The 21,821-nt window shown below is 38.9% G+C and overlaps 1 protein-coding gene across 1 annotated transcript in view; it reads right to left on the bottom strand.

The window, feature by feature from the left end:
• fam184ab (family with sequence similarity 184 member Ab) overlaps positions 1-21,821 on the bottom strand; it is a 130,638-nt gene that overhangs the window by 52,343 nt on the left and 56,474 nt on the right. The window contains 4 exon segments of the mRNA XM_046836764.1: positions 2,187-2,308; positions 5,176-5,337; positions 11,510-11,632; positions 21,357-21,542. Of these exon segments, the coding sequence (XP_046692720.1) occupies positions 2,187-2,308; positions 5,176-5,337; positions 11,510-11,632; positions 21,357-21,542 (593 nt within the window).

Raw genomic sequence — 21,821 nt, 5'->3', positions numbered from 1 at the left:
TTTCCTCAATGCAGACTCCTAAGTGCCTTCAGATTCCAAAGTTTATTTACCATTAGACATTTCTCACCCTGCTAGAGGTTTGAGTCTCCACCATGACTTTGTACCACATTAGTGGCTGTGAGAGAACAATTTCCAGCATTAATCCTGACAAAAACAATCCAAACAGTGTATTCCTTCCACTGTTACTTCAGGGGAACTCGGGACTCAAACATGACATGGCAATAAAACCAAAAAGTAGAACGCCGTGTTCAATTATTATTTCTCATGAGGTCTCGCTCGAAACTCTCGCCACCGGAATATTATCGATCTATAAGACAGCACCGCAAGCTTTCCCGCGAGGTTTATAAATATATAAACGGTCCTGTCTCAGCCACGAGTTGAGTCACGCTCGGCTGTAAAGGACGCTCTAATCTGACTCGTAAAACTCGGTCTGTACTGCGGTTTTCGTTCACAGCTACCCAAAGGAAAAGGTCTAAGAGGATAGGAAATGGAACACTCAGCAGCATTTTACTTTGTTTTTTATTCATCCAACAAGCAGGGAAGAGAAAATAACTTTACTTCATATTGATATTTCAGACGTAAAAATAATACATGACCATGTTGTTATACTCCAGAGTGGTGCCATAAGCATATTGCCATTTTATGGCAGTTTACTTACATGACAGTTTTTTCCTTTTAAACAATTGTAATGTACACTTTATAAATGAACAGTTGACAGTACAATTTATTATTGCAGGTGGAAGTTTCAAGACGAGTGCTGTTTAAAAGAAAGTACTGATTTATCTACGTTTCCATTCCATCACCTTCAAAATGATCCCCTTGCACAGCAATACAGTGCTCCCGAATGTGTCAAGCACCTCCTGCTATTCCTGCTGGATCTCTGCAATGGTGTAAAATTGGCAAGCTAGACCTCCTTCTTCGAGAGGAAGTCGAAGTCCGCAGGTGCCAAATCTGTTGCTTAATGGTTTCAACAATTTATGGGGTTGAGCTCCTGATATCTCGTAGTCTTTCAGTGATGTTCTTCCGCTCCTCTGATTCCACAAGTAGTACCAATTTGCTCTTGAAATAACCTCCACTCTTCGGGAAGATGTTCCACTAGATTTTGTGGAGATTTGTTCTGCCACAAGTGTGTTAGTAAAGTCAGGTACTGATGTAGGTGAGTTGAGGAGGTCTGGGGCAGTCAGTGTTCACATTCATCTCAAAGGTGTTCAATAGTGTTGGAGCTCTATAGCAGAAGATCTTCCACTCCAAACCATGTAAAGTACATCTTCATTAAGATGGCTTTGTGCACAGGAGTATTGGCATGCTGGAACAAATTTGGGACGAGGTCAGACAAGAGTCTCGGTGAACTATGATGTTTGCGGATGATATTGTAATTTGTGATGAAAGTAGGGAGCACCTGAGGAGGTGGAGGTACACGCTGGAGAGAAGAGGACTGAAATTCAGTAGGAGTAAGACAGAGTACATGTGTGTGAATGAGAGGAGGGCAGTGGAGTGGTGCGGTTGCAGGGAGAAGAGGTGGAGAAGGTGGAGGAGTTCAGGTACCTGTGGTCAACAGTGCAAAGTAATGTAGAGTGTGTTAGAGAAGTGTAGAAAAGAGTGCAGGCAGGGTGGAGTGAGTGGAGAAGAGTGACAGCAGAAGTGAACTGTAATAGAAGAGTATCTGCAAAAGTGAAAAAGAAGTTTATAGGACTGTGAGATCGTGAGACCTGCTATGTTGATGATTTTTATTGGGAGTGACGAGGATAGACAGGATTAGAAACAAGTTTTTTAAAGGGACAGCGCATGTAGGATGTTTTGGGGACAAAGTGAGAGAAGCCTGATTGAGATGGTTTGGACATGTGCAGAGGAGGGACATGGGGTATATCAGTAGGAGAATGCTGAGGATGGAGCCACCATGAAGGAGGCAAAGATAAAAAAAGTTCAAGGAGGAGGTTTATAGATGTGGTGAGGGAAGACATGCAGATTGTTCATTTTAAAGAGGCAGATGTAGAAGACAGAGTAGTACCCCTAATAGGAGTAACCAAAAAATAATAATTTTTTAAATAAATAATTATAAATATAATAAATAATGAATTTAGCAATTATTCACTACAGTTACGTGGAATATTGTAGTAATTGCTACAATGAATTGCTATCTCAGAGTCGGGAAATTAAGCACTTTACTGTGAAACACACGCTCCTACCTGAGTGTTTCGGTCCATTTCAGTTCCAGCTCCAAGGCCATTTTGTCCATTTTGAGCTTCTCGTCCTCTTTAGTGGAGATGAGTTTGGCATCGTGTTGTTGCTTTTGAGTTTCCATCTCTCCCTGTCAAGAGCAGTACAGAGTGAGGGAGCAGTGAGGAGCTGAACAACATGCAGCTGCTCTTCTTAATAAACCCTGTTCACAATCATCAATTAACACAGAACACACACACACACTCATACTCAGATACTCAGATACACAGACACACAAACAGGCAGACAGATAGACAGACACACAAACATATAACACACACACAGAAAAACAAGATAATTAAATCTTCAGGCACATGGATACTCAAAACACATGGAAAACAGACAAACAGACAGACAAAGAAACACACACACACACACACACACACACACACACACACACACACACACACACACACAGTAAGGACACACACACAGCATCAATTTTTGTACAAAACTACATTACATTTGTCAGGACCAGAAAACTGTAAGGACACACACACACACACACACACACACACACACACACAAACACACACACACACACACACACACACAAACACACACACACACACACACACACACACACACACACACACACACACACACACACAGATCCATCTTTTCTACAAAACTACAGTATATTTGTCAGGACCAAAAACTGTAAGGACACACACACACACACACACACACACACACACACACACACACACACACAGAGATCCATCTTTTCTACAAAACTACAGTATATTTGTCAAGACCAAAAACTGTAAGCACACACACACACACACACACACACACACACACACACACACACACACACACACACACACAGAGAGAGAGAGAGAGATCCATCTTTTCCACAAAACTACAGTATATTTGTCAAGACCAAAAAACTGTAAGGACACACACACACACACACACACACACACACACACACACACACACACACACACACACAAAAACAGCCTTCTTTCACCTTAGAAATATTTCTAAGTTAAGAAACATGTTGTCTATATCTGATGCAGAGAAGCTCGTCCATGCGTTCATGACCTCCAGAATAGACTACTGTAATGCATTACTAGGTGGATGTCCTGCATCATTAATAAACAAGCTTCAGTTAGTCCAGAATGCAGCAGCCAGAGTTCTTACAAGGTCAAGAAAATATGATCACATAACCCCGATCTTATCGTCCCTACATTGGCTTCCTGTTAAGTTTCGAATAGACTACAAACTATTACTTCTCACTTATAAAGCACTAAATGGTTTGGCTCCCATATATCTATCCAGTCTTTTAACACGCTACAATCCGCCACGCTCCCTGAGATCTCAAAACTCTGGGCTTCTAGTAGTTCCTAGAATAGCAAAGTCCACTAAAGGTGGTAGAGCATTTTCACATTTAGCTCCTAAACTCTGGAATAGTCTTCCTGACGGTGTTCGGGGCTCAGATACACTCTCCCAGTTTAAGTGTAGATTAAAACATATCTTTTTAGCAAAGCCTACACATAACATACGTCTCACATCATAACCTTGTGCTCCAGAACATCTGATCACATGCACATTATCAACTTGTGCTGTTAATATCATGAACAGCAGCTACGCTAATTCCTCTCCACTGCTTCTCTTTCTCTCCCCATCCCAAAACACCCTGAGGTTTGGCCAGCTCCAGTCACCTCCCACCTCGTGATGATTACGGACCTTGAAGAAGTAGATGCCGAACTCACAAACATCCCGAACCATCTAGAGACGTACCAGTGCCATTTGGATCCCGCTACATGTGTGGAGTTTTGACATTGGACCTCCTGGAGTGTTTAAAGGCTCTGGCATGGAGAAGCTGATGCTGGATCTGTGGTGATCACAAATGCTGAGCTCATAAAACTCGGAGCTACTAACCATATAGACTGTATAAGACTGCAGAAAGAACATCACTTATAATCTTATACTCCAGTAATCATGTTAGTTCTCACTGTCCAGTGTTCTTTATTGTTGAAAGATTTATGATCAAACTCTTGATGTCACCCAGATGAGGATGGGTTCCCTTTTTGAGTCTGGTTCCTCTCAAGGTTTCTTCCTCATAACATCTAAGGGAGTTTTTCCTTGCCACAGTCGCCACGGCTTGCTCATCAGGGACAAATTCACACCATTCACCATCACTGTTGATTTGTGTAAAGCTGCTTTGAGACAATGTCTGTTGTGAAAAGCGCTATACAAATAAACTTGACTTGACTTGACTTGACACACACACACACACACACAGTGCTATAGAAGGTCATGGAGAGAGCATGTTCTGGTGGTCGGGGAATTAACACTTGTAGTGTTGGAGTCTTGCTATAATGAAGTGTCCGTGTCGCTGCTCCTCACCCGAAATCCCTAATTGATCAGAGCACCATGTCCCTCTCTACTGATCTCATTACTAATGTCCTCAGAATCATCTATTTATGTCAAAATGAAGACAGGACTGACAGCCAGACTGCATATATCATTTATAAACACGCCCCGCCCAGAACCTGGGCCGACGCTGACATCCTGTCTGGATTTCGCTGCTGTAACAGGTCCGTCTAAACACCACAAGAGTGTTTTTTTATGTAAAAAAATAATTAACAGGGACAGTTATCACTAATTTCAAAATATTTTAAATATATAATTATCTTAATAATTATGTGTAATTTTAACAAGCAGACAAAATTATTTTTGTTTATGTTTCTACCAAAAAAAATATGTACTTTATAACTTTATATTTAGGTAGAATTTCAGCATAGCGATTGTCTATGGTTTCCTAGATTACCCACAATGCACACACACTGATACTGTGACAGCTCTATATATTCCTCCCTATATTCTATATTCTATTGTATTGAGGTATATTATATTGCATTGATGTGCGTTTAATATATTATATAAAGTATATTTATATAAAATTACGTGGCTGCATTCTGAAGCTCTTGTAAGAAAAGATCAAACCTGAAGTGCTGCGAGGAGATTGGTGGTCTCTCTTAGTCTGGCCCGCGTGGCATCCAGCTCCTCCAGAAGCTTCTCCTGAGCCTCCTTAAGACTCGAAATGTGTCCCTTAGCTGAGTCCAGACCTTGCTCTCCTTCTTTCACCATCTCCTGAAGCTGGCTCACCTACCAAAAAGCATGAGAAAGAGCAAGTGAGGGAGAGAAAGCGACATAGAGGGTTCTTAAAGATCCACATTATAATTGTGTGGAAAAGTTTGCACATCCCTTTAGATCAAATCTCAGACAGTGTCAGGTATTAGAGGTCTTTCTTTATCGTCATGAAGAGCTACAACTGTCCAATAATCAACTGTGATAAAGGAATATATATTTGAACACTTTCTGTTTATGTTAAAAATCGGGACTCATGTCAGTAAACTATGAACTTCTTGTAGTCTTTTATTAAATTCCTCCTTTTAGTTTCCACATCCAGACCCATTAGGGGGTTGGTCATCATCTCCTAATGTTAGATTCCTTCTGTGGCCTAATATTAGAGAATATTTTGTTCAGACACAAGCGTACAGAGATGGTTGATTTATTTAGTTGAGGTCAGGATGACCCATGTTAGGTATTTACTGTACACAGTAAATACCTAACATGGGTCATCCTGACCTCATGCTAGGAAACAAGATATTTACAGAGAGCAGAAAGAACAAAACGATGATAAGGATCCTATCACCAAACATTTGATTATACATTGATATGCATGACCATCAACACTCCCTCGCATGAAGCCTTTCTAAAAATTCTTAAAAGTGGCACACAAATGTAAATTAAATTATTGTTTTATATGGGTGTATGAAATAGGGTTTTTTTTTCACAACAATGTTCTCAAAAAACTCAAATCTACATAATACAGGACTCAAAATTATCTCAGAACTATTTCAATGTCCCCGAAAGACTCCGGTCCACATAATCCATGATTTAAACCTATTTCAGTCCCAGTTCAATCTCATTGTCCCCAAAACTTCTTTTTATTACTATACACGTTTAAACCTTTTTTTGGAGAAAATTCTCCAAAATACAAACATGAATGATGTTTAAGGCTTTTCAAAACTGCTTCAGGATCTAAAAAAGTCAGATGACTTTTAATATGTTAATATGATTCATAGCATGATAGATAGATAGATAGATAGATAGATAGATAGATAGATAGATAGATAGATAGATAGATAGATAGATAGATAGACTACACTTTTTCACTCAAGTTAAAGTAAAGAATTTTGGGCTCTGACATGTACTTAAGTATTTCCAATTTGAGTTTAGGTTTAGAATTGTGAGTTCTTCCATGGGAAATTAGTGGGTACTTAGTACATGTATTTTTTTAAGTACAAAGACAAAAGACACTTGAATCAGACATAGTGTATTTACTAAAGACAAATAAAAAAACAAAAACTAAAGCCTCCAAATACACTGGTCTACAAGGAGAAAGCCTAAGAAATGGAAGTAGCTAAATTTGACCAGATTTGGGTCATTAATAATGGAAAATTAAGTCCCGATTGTTAATTGGCTCCAGTTTCCAAGATACAGCGTCAGGGCCAAAAAAAGCATCAAAATAATTTACATTTATGCCGTTTGGCAGACGCCCTTATCCAGAGTGACTTAGTGAAAACTAAACAGGGGAGGGTTAAGGGCCTTCCTCAAGGGCCCAGCAGTGGGATTTGAGCCTGTGACCTTCTGACCCAAAGTCCAATGCCTTAACCACTGAGCTTCCACCTCCCCCTAATTTAAAATTAGAAGAGAGTTGTGCAATTATGTTGCTTACATTTTTTGTAAAATGTGATATAGAAATAAGAAAGGGTGCCACATCTTTTTATTGAAACCAACAACTTTACTTTCCATTTATTTATTGGTTTATTCCATGTAACATTTTCATTCTTTAAAAAAAAAAAAAGTTGTGTATGGGTTGATCCCATTGCTGTGTAGCTTCCCGGACTATTAAGATACAACCTCAAAATGATGCAGTTTTTAAAGCTGACAAAATATTTGCGAATATCAGATAATTACAGAATACAAGTTCTAACATCAGACATCTGAAACAACAACAGTTCCAATTATTAGGTATCTAACGGGCACTTTTCATGTCGTCTCTCTCATAAACTGCAAATAGGATCATCCCTGGAGCGATTCGAGCAGTAATCAGGACTCATGGACAAACTCCATTTACCTTGGTGTCCTTTCTCCATGCCTGCGATATCCTGTTGGAATTTCACCCCATGCTTCATGCATCACCCACTCCCCCGCAGTTTTTTTATAGGGAAATAGTCTAAATGCGAGTGTAAGATGTTAGCCAAAGAAGCGGATAAGTTGCACAATAACGAGTAGCTAAACTCTTGTCCTGATCCCCTATTTTGAATCCAAAATATAGGTGATGCCTTATTTTTACCACTGCTATCATTCTGCAGTTTGTGTAACCTCGTCACAAATGTAGCAGAAGTTGTCTGCGTTGTTTACACAGTTTCAAGGCATTTAGGATTCCTTGGAAATGACACTTTCACAAGCCACCAAATGTATGATGTGTAGATCTGGTCAAGACCAATTTACTCTACAATAAAATACCAATAAATTGGGTAATAATCTTTAGGTAAAACATTTTAATCAAAGTTACATGTATAAACTTTCATATGGTACCATTTTCATTGTTCTACCAGACTTTGTCGAGAAGTTACGAGACTTTATGTTCATGACACAGAAATATACTCACCTGTGTATAGATCATTATAAATCTTTATTGTAAAATATCTTGAAAACCTTCCCCCATCCAGCACCTTCATCACCTGTTTTCTAATTCATCTCAATATATTATAAAATATTTAAGAATTAGCACAATTTTACTCAGAGGTCGATAATTTTGTAGACCAGTGATACTTATTTCCCCTCTGAGGAATGATATCGGATGCAAACTTTTGCAGTCGAACAGCAAGGTGTCACTAACTTCATTAGCCTTGCAGATGTTCTACACCTGGCTCTGCTGTACCTATCAGGCTCTTGTAATGAAAAGAAAAGAGGAACGATGCCACAATAGTGTTGAATGAGGAACCAGAGAGCAATAAAGAGTCGGTGCCAAAGTGGAGTCCTTGCCCCACAGCATTGGTGGGACTTTGTGTGACACGCAGCCAGTTCCGAGAGCGAAGAACCCATTAAAACAGCAAGAGTAATGAGACGCAAAACACACACCGCTGAAATTAATCACTCTGAAATAGGGCCCTGCTCGTTCCGCCCACCAGAGAGCTACAGATCCACCGCACAAAGCTTTGGAGAAACGGAGCTGAAAACGACGAGCTCGAACGACTTAAACTTAACCGTTCAAGTTTTGCAGTAGATTATTCAAAGTTTATTCGAGCCTTACTTCAGAATGGCGTTAGAATGAAAGGGTTTTCTGCTAACGACTGATAAACAAACAAGGAAGAGTGGTTAAGTCTTAGTGGTTAAGTCATTGGATCGGAAGGTCACAAGTTCAAATCCCACCAAGCTGCCACTGCTGGGCCCTTGAGCAAGGCCCCTAAACCTCAACTGCTCAGGTATAAGTCACTCTGGATAAGAGCATCTGCCAAATGGCATAAATGTAAAGGTAAAAGACAGCTACTTGAACGAGCCAAAAATCCAGAAAATGGACGAAATGCTAATAAATTACAAATGCTTCCTGACATTTTACACATGGACGAGTATTATAATAAAGATGACACCCACAGAGATATTTCTGTCAAATGATAAGAGCACCATCACACACATCACTAACACTGAGCTAGATAAAAAAAAAAACCAGTTTAACCACTTACATAACTATTTTACCACATACTAATTGTTTTTTTTCCCTTTTATCCTTTTTAAAATAATAATAAATTAAAAACTATGTATTTAAAGCCATAGCATGCTCAAGGTTTACATTACTTTTATTACATTACAAGACATTACAATTAGTTCATTTTAATAGACTGTATTATTATTATTATTATTATTATTATTATTATTATATTTTTGTATATGTCTGTGTAATACTTAACCATTTCCCAATTTTCCCAATGTTTTTTTATATTGAGTAATTCATAGATGTTCTTAATTGCTGCTGGTGTCTGAGAGCTAACAAACACATTTTGTTGTATCACTACAACAACAACAAAGTCATTTTTTTTTTTTTTTTTGAGGGTTAATTACGGGTCTTTCTTAAAAACCCAGCAGTGGCAGCTTGGTAGTGCTGTAATGAGATTTTCCTTCCAGTCCAAAGAACACCTTAACCACTAAGCTACCACTGTTCATCTGGCTCAGCTGGGCTAAACTTGAAAGCCAATACCACAGTGCTGTTAAATTCTCAAACCTGATTGGAGAAAAAATAATGAATTTTCATGATATTATAGTTGTATTTATAGTATACTACTATATTGATATACTAAAGATACTACTACAGTACCTATAGATGTATCTATAGTAACACCTCATTCTCTTGAATTTGTATGATGGAAGATCTACTCTAAAAGGGCATTTTCTTTAATAATATACCGTAATTCTATCAAATATGCGGAAAGGGTCTCCAGTGCAAACATTGAAACTGCAGGCTGAAACACCTTGTTGATAAAAGAGATCATGGAGGATGATGACTGGACTGGACTGGACCCTTAGCTAACAAGAAGCCTATAGAAACTCAAATAAACACTCTACAACTGTGGTGAGCAGAAAAGCAGAACTTCATACACAATAGCAATAATTGAATACGTATCCAGTACTGTCTGGAGTGAGATCCAAAAAATTAAGTTTGGGAAGTTTTACTACAGGATTTTTTTTTTAATCAATGTAGTAATTGTCGTAAACTCAGACGTTTGCAGGGTGGCTTTTAAACATTTTCCTTGCAGGAAATTTAAGAAGCTTCCGGTCATTGATGTGAAAGGATCAAAACAGCTTTACTGTGTTCAGTCAGCATGTCCTACGAGCTTTTAGGAGGCACATCCCAAACAGCAATGCCACAAGTCAGCTGACACTAAACTTTCTTTTGCCTTCTACCATTAGGGGTCGCCACAGCGGATCCTCTGCATGTTTGATTTGGCACGTTTTTACGCTGGATTCCCTTCCTAACACAACCCTGCCCATTTATCCGAGCTTGGGACCGGCACTAAGAGTGGCTGAGGTTGGTTCCCTGACCGGGGATCGAACCCGGGCCGCAGCGGTGAGAGTGCCGCATCCTAACCACTAGACCACCAGGGGACCTGACACTAGCAAGTGCAAATCGAAAAAACCCACAAACATATACATATTTCTCTGAGATTTTTCTCCACTTTTGAAGTCTCATTCACCTCATCCGCATGTCTCGCTAATCTCCTTCTTCTCTGAGTTACATATGTATCTGATTTTTTTCTGTTCCCATACCCAGTTTAAAAATATCAATTGATTTTCTTGCTGTTCATGTTGAGGTTTTTGTTGGGAGTGATGACGATGGACAGAATTAGAAATTAGTTTATTACAGGGACAGCCCATGTAGGACTTTTGGAGACAAGGTGCGGGAGGTGAGATTGAGATGGATTGGACATGTGCAGAGGAGGGACATGGGGTATATCAGTAGGCGAATGCTGAGGATGGAGCCAGCAGGAAGGAGGAGAAGAGGAAGACCAAGAAGGAGGTTTATGGATGTGGTGAGGGAAGACATGCAGGTAGTTGGGGTGAAAGAGGCAGATGTAGAGGACAGGGGGGTGTGGAGACGGATAATGCGCTGTGGAGCCCCCTACTGGGAGAGGCCAAAAGAATTGATTTTCTTGCGCCTTGATGAAATGTCTCTCATTTCTGATACCATACACAGGTCATGTTTTCCTGGCCTCAGATGTTTAAGTGCTACTGTTTTACACCTCACCTATTTAGTTTTTCATATTAATACTGCTAAAGTTTGACTTACTTTGCTTATATATAGTTTAATGCGTAAAGCTCGCGTATTGCTTGGCGCACAAGTGAATGTTATATTTTTGCCACATAGGTTTTTTTTTAGGTCTTATTGCAGAATGTTAAGCTTGATTATATTTCATAACTAAATATCTCTACATAACTATTAGACTACCACTACTGAGATCAATAATGCTGAAATTAATGCTAAGTAATGCTAAATGATATTAGCATAAACTAATTTAATGCTTAGTAAAGCTGGCCGAAGGTAATTTTCTCAGAGATTTCTCTACATACTTCTCCACATGTTCCTCCACTATATGGTTAAGTCCACCACCATATCAAGCTACACCAATGTTTCTCTTCAGACTGTACACTGTACAGTATCTCACGATGTAAAAAAGTGAAGGGTTCGAGGATAAACTGTAGATGCTCTCACCTCGCTGTTGGCCAGGTTGAGTTTGATGGTGAGCTCCTCTCTCAGGCTGTTCAGCTGCTCCCTAAGACGGTTCTTCTGCTCCTCCAGTGAGCTGCGTTCCTTCTCGAACTGCAGCTCCATCTCCTGAAGACAGAGATACAGCACCGCAATGAGAAACACACTCTCGATTCTGCGCAATACTGAATGCTGAGAATACTGAGGAAACCTCCTCCTGTAGATTTTATATATATGAGCATGAGCACCTGAGCATAGGACTGGTTCAGTGCATCCAAAAAGAATTTACAGCGATTGACTTTTTCCACATTTCATATTACAGCCTTATTTCAAAATGGATTCCTTAAAATTCTACAAACAATACCCCATAATGACAACGTGAAAGAAGTCTTTGCAAATCACATGTACATAAGTATTAACAGCCTTTGCTCAATACTGTGTTTAAGCACCTTTGACACCAATTACAGCCTCTAGCCTTTATAAGTTTGATGCTACAAGCTTGGCACATCTATTTTCTCAGGACTACATTTTCACATCTGATCACCATCACTGCACACCCCAACATCATTTAGCTGTAATAAATGGACATTTGGTGACACCCAAATGAGGATGTGGTTCCCTCTTAAGTTTGGTTCCTCTCAAGGTTTCTTCCTTATGCCATCTCAGGGAGTTTTTTCTCGACACAGTCGCCACCGGCTTGTTCATCAGGGACAAACTTACACTTATAAAGAACATCTTATTCATTCTTTATCACCACATTATCCATGTAAAGCTGCTTTGAGACAATGTTTATTGTTAAAAGCGCAATACAAATAATGATGAATTGAATTGAAAAGTCAGGAGTTCCAATACTTTTGGCCATATAGTGTAAAAGCTGGGGAAAAAAAACTAGCTAGTTGTAGCCAGTGTTAGTCAGGTGTCCTAATACTAATGGACAAACGATGTGCATTCATTCGTTAATACTTTTTTAAACATAAATAAAAAAAAAACAGCACGAAAAGGATGAAACAGCATTTTGTGATTAGATTAATATTTATATTTCTGCAATTCATTTGAGGAGAAGGTGAAGCACCTTTCAGTGCAATATTCTGCGTTCTGTAAAATCGCCGCGTGGGAGAGTAATTACGTGTTACTCACACGGATATTTTTGTAGCCGGGTGAAGGTGTAAATGTCACCGCCATCAACAAGTCTGATTTTAAAAGAATAAAACTGAACGTAGTGTCACGGTGTTTTAAAATCCGAGACTCAATTATGGCCTCAGGAATTCGATGTAAACCCCAAACACGTATAGGAAATGTTGATCTGTGTACAGAAACACGTCATAATTCCCGATTACAATCATATAGTAGATCAGATTTGCATTTTTCTGTCGATGCAGGAACGTTCAATCATATATTGTGCTGCGTAATGAAACGCACTGATGCGTTAAGCCGTCATTTTTCACGTGTAGCACGTACAAGTACTGAGTGGGAGAAAGATATTGCGAGAAAGATTCTTAGAGTATTGAGAGAGAGAGAGAGAGAGAGAGAGAGAGAGAGAGAGAGAAAGACACTGAGAGAAAGACAGTGCGAGAAAGATATTAGGAGAAAGTAAAGACATTGAGAGAAATAAAGCAATTGAGAGAGAAAGAGAAAGGGAAAGACATTGAGAGAAAAAAGAAAAGAGATCAAGAGAGATAGACATTAAGAGAGAAAACAAGATATTGAATGAAAGACAAAGAGAGAGAGAGAGAGAGAGAGAGAGAGAGAGAGAGAGAGAGAGAGGCACTGAGAAAGACACTGAGAGAAAGACATTGAAAAGAGAAAGAAAGGCATTGACAAAGACATTGAAAGATAAATACAAAGACATCAAGAGAGAGAATTATTTTAGACAGAAAGAAAGACACACAGAGACAGAGAAAGAAACTGAGAGAAACATCAAGGGAACAATCTGAGAGAAAGAGAGAGACATTTAGAGAGTGATAGACACTGAGAAAGAGAAAGACATTGAGAGAAAGAGAGAGGAAGAGAAAGAGAGAGAGAGAGAGAGAGAGAGAGAGAGAGTGATAGAATTTGAGAGAGAGAGAGAGAGAGAGAGAGAGAGAGAGAGAGAGAGAGAGAGAGAAAGACACTGAGAGAAAGACCGGCATTGAAAGAAAGACACTGAGAGAGAAATAAAAGACATCAAAAAGAGAATCCTTTTAAAGTGAAAGAAAGACACACAGAGACAGAGAAAGAAACTGAGAGAAAGACACTGAGATAAAGACACTGAGAGAAACATCTGAGAGAAGGAGAGAGACATTTAGAGAGGGATAGACACTGAGAAGAAGAAAGACATTGAAAGAGAGAGAGAGAGAGAGAGAGAGAGAGAGAGAGAGAGAGAGAAAGCCATTGAGAGAAAGAGAGAGAAAGCCATTGAGAGAAAGAGAGAGAGCACAGAGAGAGCAGGTCTGAGTAATACTGCTAAATAACGGAGAGTGTGCACAGCTACAGTCGTCCACATCTGGCAACCGCGAATAATTTGCCATCCCAAACTTCCAAGCAGTGAAATATGCAAATATGACCCCATGCATAATTAATAGCACTACATCTATCTTTGCAGTGTGATGACATCAAAGCACAAGACCAGGCTTTCAGTGTACCACAGAATATACCACAGAAATCAAATGCAAACAATGTTTCAGTTCCCCCGAAGGTATCTGCTCTACACCATGCGCCGTTTCTCATCAAGCCTTCTGGGTCCTTGTCATCGTCCACCGCCAAAGTTCAATCTCAATACTCAAAAACACAAAAGTACTGAGGTAAAGCGAAATGAACAGGTCACTTGAGCGCATTGAACCTCCCAAAAGCCTTTGTGGCAAAATGATGGCGGATAATGGAACCATTAATGTCAGTTATCTAAATATACATTTGATAATTTGATATATGATTTATTCCCTTTAAAATCCTTTAAATTAACCTACATTAACTTTCATTTAAAAGTATTGAATCAATTATTTGATAAAGGTAAATTACAATAATATTTTATCAATTTACTGTCCATATTGTGCTCAAAACTCGCAAACATGTGAGGTTCAAATTTCTGTAACGAACTATAACGTTATAATAACCTCCAATCTTCTGGGAAGATGTTCCAGTAGATTTTATGGAGATCCATTCAGCCACAAGGGTGTTAGTAAATCGAGGCACTGATATAGGTGGTAGCTTGGTGGTTAAGGAATTGGATTTTGGATCTGAAGGTTGTGAGTTCAAATCTCAGCCACACCCTGGGGGTTATGAGGTGCTTAACCCCACAGCTGCTTGATTGTATGAATGAGATAAATGGATAAGAGCATCAAATGTAAAATGTAGGTGTGGTGAGGAGGCCTGGGGTTCAAAGTCCAATGCCTTGACCACTAAGCTGCCACTTCCCAGAAGGAGATGATGTACACATATGGCTGGAAAAAGCAAGTGTCCCAATAATCTTGTCCATATCGTGTATATAAATATAATAAATAATTAATTGTCCTTAACATCAACTCTATTCATGATATGGGATCGATGTTTGAACCGTTTCTTTTCCCAGTCTATTTCTGGAAGCTTCCCCACACAGTGCCTGAATATATTTGTGAGTTGTTTGGATACAGCTCTGTAAAAAAATCCTCGAAGTGTTCTCCCTTGGTTTTGAAGACTGCCTCCAATCTTGGGACGGAGCTGACAAGCCGTCAGAGTTCGGGATTTTGGGGTGGGTGGGGGGTGTAACGAGATGAAGAAGAGGAGAAATTCCAGGTCTTGTCTGAAAATAGCCATCGTCATTGTGTTGTCTCTGTCTGACTCGGCGCCTGGCTTCCAAAAGCAATCCCTTCTTCTTCATTATTCATCCAGCCTTCAGTTCCACTCTCTCGCCATTTCCATTTCTGAGAGCCGCGGCTGATAAGCCCAAAGCAGATATCGCGCTAATGTGATTCGCCGCTTTAGTGCTGCGGCTGTCCTCTGGCTTTGTCCCTCAGGATAAGTTGCAGCACACAAGGCAAAAAGGGCTGCAAGATACCCAGGTGCGGCGTCAGAGAAGATCAGCCATGCCTTTATAAAGCCCTGCCTCGGGGACTGCAAGAAGACGTGTTGACGTTGAAGAGGCAAAGAGCACATCACCCGAGACTCACTGGGCTTTGGGGAAGAAAAAGATAACTATAAATAGATTTTATAATTTTTAATTACATTTCCCTCTCCTCATTGACAATTGTTGCCATTTATTGCAAAATCCAATATATATATATCAATTTATATATAGCAATTTTCATCCATGGTGCAAAATCCTGCTAATCTGATCTAGCACATGCTAAAATGTTATCGTTATGGTTAAGTTTAGCTGAACATTTAAATTCCCCCAAAATAGTTAATCAGCTGAGACGTCTGTTAGCAGTTTAGTTGTAAATCACACAAAGCAACCTGGAAGCAATTTCAGGTAATTCCCTGTCTTATGATAGAAATGCGTTCCGATGACCTTATCGTAAAAAAGTCTAGACATGGTCTGGCCAACCCAGGTGATCAATATGTCCAGTAGTCCAGTCTTAAAATGACAAGAGACTGAACAAGCACCTGAGCAGCCTGTGTGAACAGAAATGGTCGAATCCTTCAGATGTTGTAGAGAAGAAATCGACAAGAAATAGCCACATAAGCAACATGTGAGGAGGACAAATGATTATCCATATTCCGTCTTCTCATTGGATCCGACTTCACCATACAACAAGCTGATGAGGGGAATTTTCAATGGAAATAAATTGTAACATCTGGACATTTATATATTTTTTTGGTCAAAGGAAATACCATTACATTGCAGAGTTTGTTGCATAGAAACAAAGCCAACATGCATGTGTCTCTCAAAACCATACCTCAGTGATTCTGTGTTGTGATAGATATCAATGTCTAGAGGAATTAATTTACCATATGGTTTTATGGGATATGCCTGATATCATTATTTGTCTGTTTATTTATTCAATTCTGACATACACATAGTGTCTAGTAGCTAATAAAAGAATCATCAAATTATATTTGTACTATATCATCCACTCCAAAACAAGATCTACACTAAAAAAACTTCAAGTCAAGACAATAGACAATTTTATTTCTAGCCATAAAAATCTTATTAATTTTATGTGTGCAAGACCGAGGAATATGTCCTTATTATTTTCTGATGCTCATTTCTAAGTTTCTTTGACTAACCTGTAACACTGTTGCCAAGAAAAATAAAAAAGCACGAGTTTTGGAACGAGTTTCTGTTGCAACTGGAGTTAGCGAGCTCTCCCTTCACCCAGACTCATGTGTTACAATGGCTTGTCTTTAAACAGTAGCCTACCAAGAAAGTCATTGTTCACTGTCTTCCTCCTTCCTTTCACAACTATTTCTCTCGGAAGTTTATCTTTTGGCATCGTCGTGCGTTTAAAAAATTTTTTCTCCCGATGCCGTGCAGTTCAGAACACAGGTGAGGTGCGTTTTTACGTTTCCGTTCGGAAATTTCACTGGTCTAATGTTATGGGGTTCAGTGTTTTGGCTTGAAGTTTGTAAAACCGTGAAAAACCCAGGAAAAATTCATGAATAAGCCACTTTTAGTTTCTCATGTTCAATATCTTTCACCGTTTAGTAAAGAAAAATACATTCAATTATGTTTTATGTTGCAGTAAATATTTTGAGAAGCAGCAATTATTGATTTGGCTTTGTGTTTGCATGGTAACTACTGTGTGTTACAAGACCGTCCACATTTGAATAAATAACTGTTGACAATACGCAGTGTGATTTAAATTTTAATATTGTTTTTATTTGTAAGTTTAAAAGTTTTGTCTCGTTTTAAGACAGAATATTTCATTACGATTCTTAAATGAAGAGGAATTCTCTTGTTTAGTACCTCAGGTTTTTAGATCTTTTCACACAAATAAAAAAATCGAATTAAAAAAATCGAATTAACAAGCTAGTTTTAAGTCGATTACACTAAATCGACTGCTTGGAATGTGTTTTTAATGCTAATTTTAAGATATTTTATTCTTTTCCAAATTCATATGTTTTCTCAATTCAAGAAATATTAAAAAGTGTAATTACCCTACTGCACTACTGCACAGAAAGATAATTTGACTTGCTTCTAGTCTGCTTTAATTATGCATATTTAGACGGTTAGATATATAAAACTATATATAAATATTTAAAAAATGTGACAGAAAAGTAACTTAAGTACAAAATAGTAAAATGAATAAGACAGAAAGGCAGGTATTCGGTTTGTAAAAGCCCATTTCAGTCAATTGAGAACAAAACCCTACCATGTACTAGGTATTAATAATCACAATGATGAAATAGAGTGAAAAGATTTTCCATTCACACAATTCCCAAACACACAATGCAAACCTTTTACTTTTTTTTCCCCCTCACTGACTTCAATTTAAATTTATACGCTAATCCATGAGAGATGGGATTTGAGTTAAATGCAAACATGGTTATATATTTCGCATGTGACGCAAATCGCACCATTGTTCGACTCGCCTACGATCTGCGTGCACGATTTCTCCCAGCGCACTCACAAAATCCCCACTGTGTTATTTGGGATTGCGGTAAACCGGCTCATTTAATTCCTCTCGCTCGCCGTGTTCTCTCAGCGTACGTGTGATATTAAGTGGCTAATGGATGAAACAGTATGTGGAGGTTTCGGAGTGTGATGGGCGGCTGTTTGTTGGCAGGAACACAGACGACAGAGATAGAGGACAGATTGTGTGTTGGCTGGAGATGATCATGCATGGCTTTGTGGGCTTACATTTCATATGCTTTAGTCGAAATATATCACAACAGACAAGCCAGTCGTGTTGCGTTTTGTAGCTTCTGGGCTCATCTCTGCAGACGACAGGGGGAAATGGATGCGGCGTGTCAAGGCGAAGTGCTGAAGGAATGTAAAGGTGTGTGTCAACATGAAGAGGACATCTCAGTTAGGGCAGAAGAAGAGCTCGAAATGTCTAATGAAGCGTGGGTTCAGGAACAGATATGCTACTTCTTAGAGCTTTCCTGGAGCTTGAGCAGCTGGACTCAGGCATACGGAACAGACTTGCACTAGCAGAAACGCGTTTGGAGGACACACTAAAGTGCCAGTCAGGGTTGTTTAGGAAGGCACCAGCTGGGATCCGTGCCACTAAGTAGGTGCAGGCATCCAAAATGTACAAGCAGGGCAAGAAACTGGCAATGAATCAATCATCATCATGATACAACCTTTAGACCAAATACTGTATCATATACATGACAAAATTATATTGTCAGTTATACAGGCCCCTTCTGAAATGAAAGAAACTGCATTTTTTTTGCTGTAAACTGAAGGTTTGATTAAATGATGAATAAGAGCAGAGAGATAAACATTTCAAACTTTTCAAAATTGAAACATAAGTCACAGCTGTTTCTTGTTATACAGAGTATTTTTTACGTTAAATAGCTAAAATAAAAAAATTAAAAATAAATGTTATATATATATACACACTCTAATTTATAGCCTTGATTATCACCTCTAGGAATGGCTTTATTGATAAACCAACATGAAAAACAGGGAGATGTTGGCAGGAAAAATGCAAACCCATTTTAACCGGAAAAAAGCTATCACTTATATTGTAACATTGATAAACCGGCTCTCGATCGATCGATCGATCGATAGATCGATAGATAGATAGATAGATAGATAGATAGATAGATAGATAGATAGATAGATAGATAGATAATGCAGATTGTCATTTAACAAAGAAACGAGAAAGCATAAAAAATGCTGGAAAAAGGAAAAGAAAGCACGGGGACTGTTTTTGAGCCCCATACCAGAGACTCAAAGAAAATAGAAATGGCACTCCTGCAACACTTATATAGTAAATAACACACACACACACACACACACACACACACACACACACACACACACACACACACATAAACACTATCTATCTATCTATCTATCTATCTATCTATCTATCTATCTATCTATCTATCTATCTATATCTATATATATATATATATATATATATATATATATATATATATATATATATATATATATATACATACACACATAAAATGTACACCTTATGACCATTCACATTAGAGTATTTAACTATGCTGGAAATTGAATACAATTGAGCACGGTAATATCAAAGTTGAATAAGTAATTTATGAGATTTATTCTGATCTGAAACTCAAAAAATTAAAAATACATTTGATGGACAAAAGAATTGGGACACCTGACTTTATGTTATCCAGCCATATGTGATTTCTCTCCAAACTGCCACCACAAATTTGGAGGCACACAATTAAATAAAGTGTCTTTGGATGTTGCAGCATTGGATGAATTTTTCTCTTCACTTGAACTAGGAGACCCAAACCTGTTCCAGCATGTCGATGCCCCTGTGCACAAAGTCGGCTCCATGAATATATGCTTTATATGGGTTGGAGTGGAAGATCTCCTGCCATATAACCCTATTGAGCACCTTTGGCATGGATTGTTCTGCACCCCAGGCCTCCTCACCTCACCTACATCAGTACCTGGCTTTACTAACACAATTGTGGCTGAAGGAATCTCACACAAATCTCCACAAAATCTTGTGAAACATCTCTCCAGAAGAGTGGAATTATTATAATAGCTAATGTAGAATGGGATGTACAAAATGGAGCACATACGAATGCTCAGGTGTCCACAAACTTTTGTCCATGCGGTGTATCATGTTAAGAACCAGTTGGTTGAGATCCAAACACTCTGAGGAAGTTTTATTCAATAAACAAGCGACTGCCAGGTAGCAAACCATCAGCATGAACACAATCAACCTGTCACGCTGTTTGTAAAGGAAAGCAAGATAGAGAGAGAAAGAGGAGAGAAGCTAGAGTAGACTGTGGTGTGTAGTCCCACGCTCTAATATTTTTGTCGTCTCACATTCGGTGTTCTATTATTGGACCTTGTTAGGTCGAGGTTGATGTTTTGACATCAGGAACACATACACAGGCAATTCATTGTCTCGTTCTCACATCCTCCAGACTCATAAATGGACCCTTATTTCTATCGATTGTTTTTTTTTTCTTTTTCAGATGGTTCGTGTCCTGGCAGTCGCTTGCTTATTGAGTAAAACTGCCTCAAAGCTTGTGGAGCTCAAACCACTGATTCTTAACATGATGTTTAAGATTTACATGTTCTCCTTTTTGAACATTCTGCACTTAGTCCTCTTTTGCTGTTATAATAACCTCAACTCGTCTGGGAAGAGGTTCCACGAGATTTCGTGGAGATTTGTGAGATCTATTCAGCGACAAGGGTCTTAGTATAGTCAGGTAATGATGGGAGTTGAGGTGAGGAGGCCTGGGGATCAGTCAGGGTTCACATTCATCTCAAAGGTGTTCAATAGAATAGGAGATCTATAGCAGGAGATCTTCCACTCCAACCAACTCTTCATGGAGCTGGCTTTGTGCATGTCGGATCTTCACAGGTTTGGATCTCCTGGTTTAAGTGAAGGGGAAATTTTATTCGACAGTATCTAAAAACATTCTAAGCATTTGTTTGCCTCCAACTTTGTGGTAACAGTTTAAAGGAAAAAAAAACCCACATATGGCAAGAAAAGTCAGATGTTCCAATACTTTTGCCTGCATAGTGTATATATAATTCAATTAAGCAATTAATTAAAAGAAGTAGAAAATAGAAATGTATTTCAGATCCATGAGATCCTGCAGAATTGGATTTTTTTTTTACTTCCTGTACTAATATCCTAACACCTTAGCAGATGTTTGTGTGTCCTTCACAATGTTCATTCAATCTCAGCAGCTACATAGGATTTCATTACTAACTTTCTCTTTTTCTCAGTGTGTGTGTGTGTGTGTGTGTGTATATGAGTGTAGAAAGGGCACTCACGGCCAACAGTCTGTTCTTCTCTTTCTCAGCCGAGCTCTGGGTGTTGTCCAGGGCGGCCCGGTGTTTTCTGGAAAGCTCCTCTAGAGCACGGCTCTGCGTCTCTCTAAAATTAGAGGTTTCCTCCTCGTATCTGTTCCGCAGGTTGGTAAGCTCCTTCTCGTAAGCTTGCTTCTCCTCCCGAAGATTCTATGGAGAGTACAGAAGAAAAAACATCACAGGCTCTACAAGACGAAAAACGGACCGGATAAGTGTGAGGGTTAATCTCACGTCAAAAATGACACGAATTTCCAAGAGGCATACTGTGTGAGGAGGAGAATGTACAAGTAGTGCTGGTGTGTGCGCAAGTAGTGTGTGCAAGTTGTGCTGTTGAAGAGGAAAACAACCGCGAAGAAATTCAATTCGATTAGTTTTTATTTGTATAGCGCTTTTAACAATGGACATTTTCTCAAAGAGCATTACAGAAAT

Source organism: Silurus meridionalis, chromosome 23, assembly GCF_014805685.1.
Source record: "Silurus meridionalis isolate SWU-2019-XX chromosome 23, ASM1480568v1, whole genome shotgun sequence".
NCBI lineage: Eukaryota > Metazoa > Chordata > Actinopteri > Siluriformes > Siluridae > Silurus > Silurus meridionalis.
The sequence above is the reverse complement of the archived record's forward strand: the minus strand, read 5'-3'. Positions and strand labels throughout refer to the sequence as shown.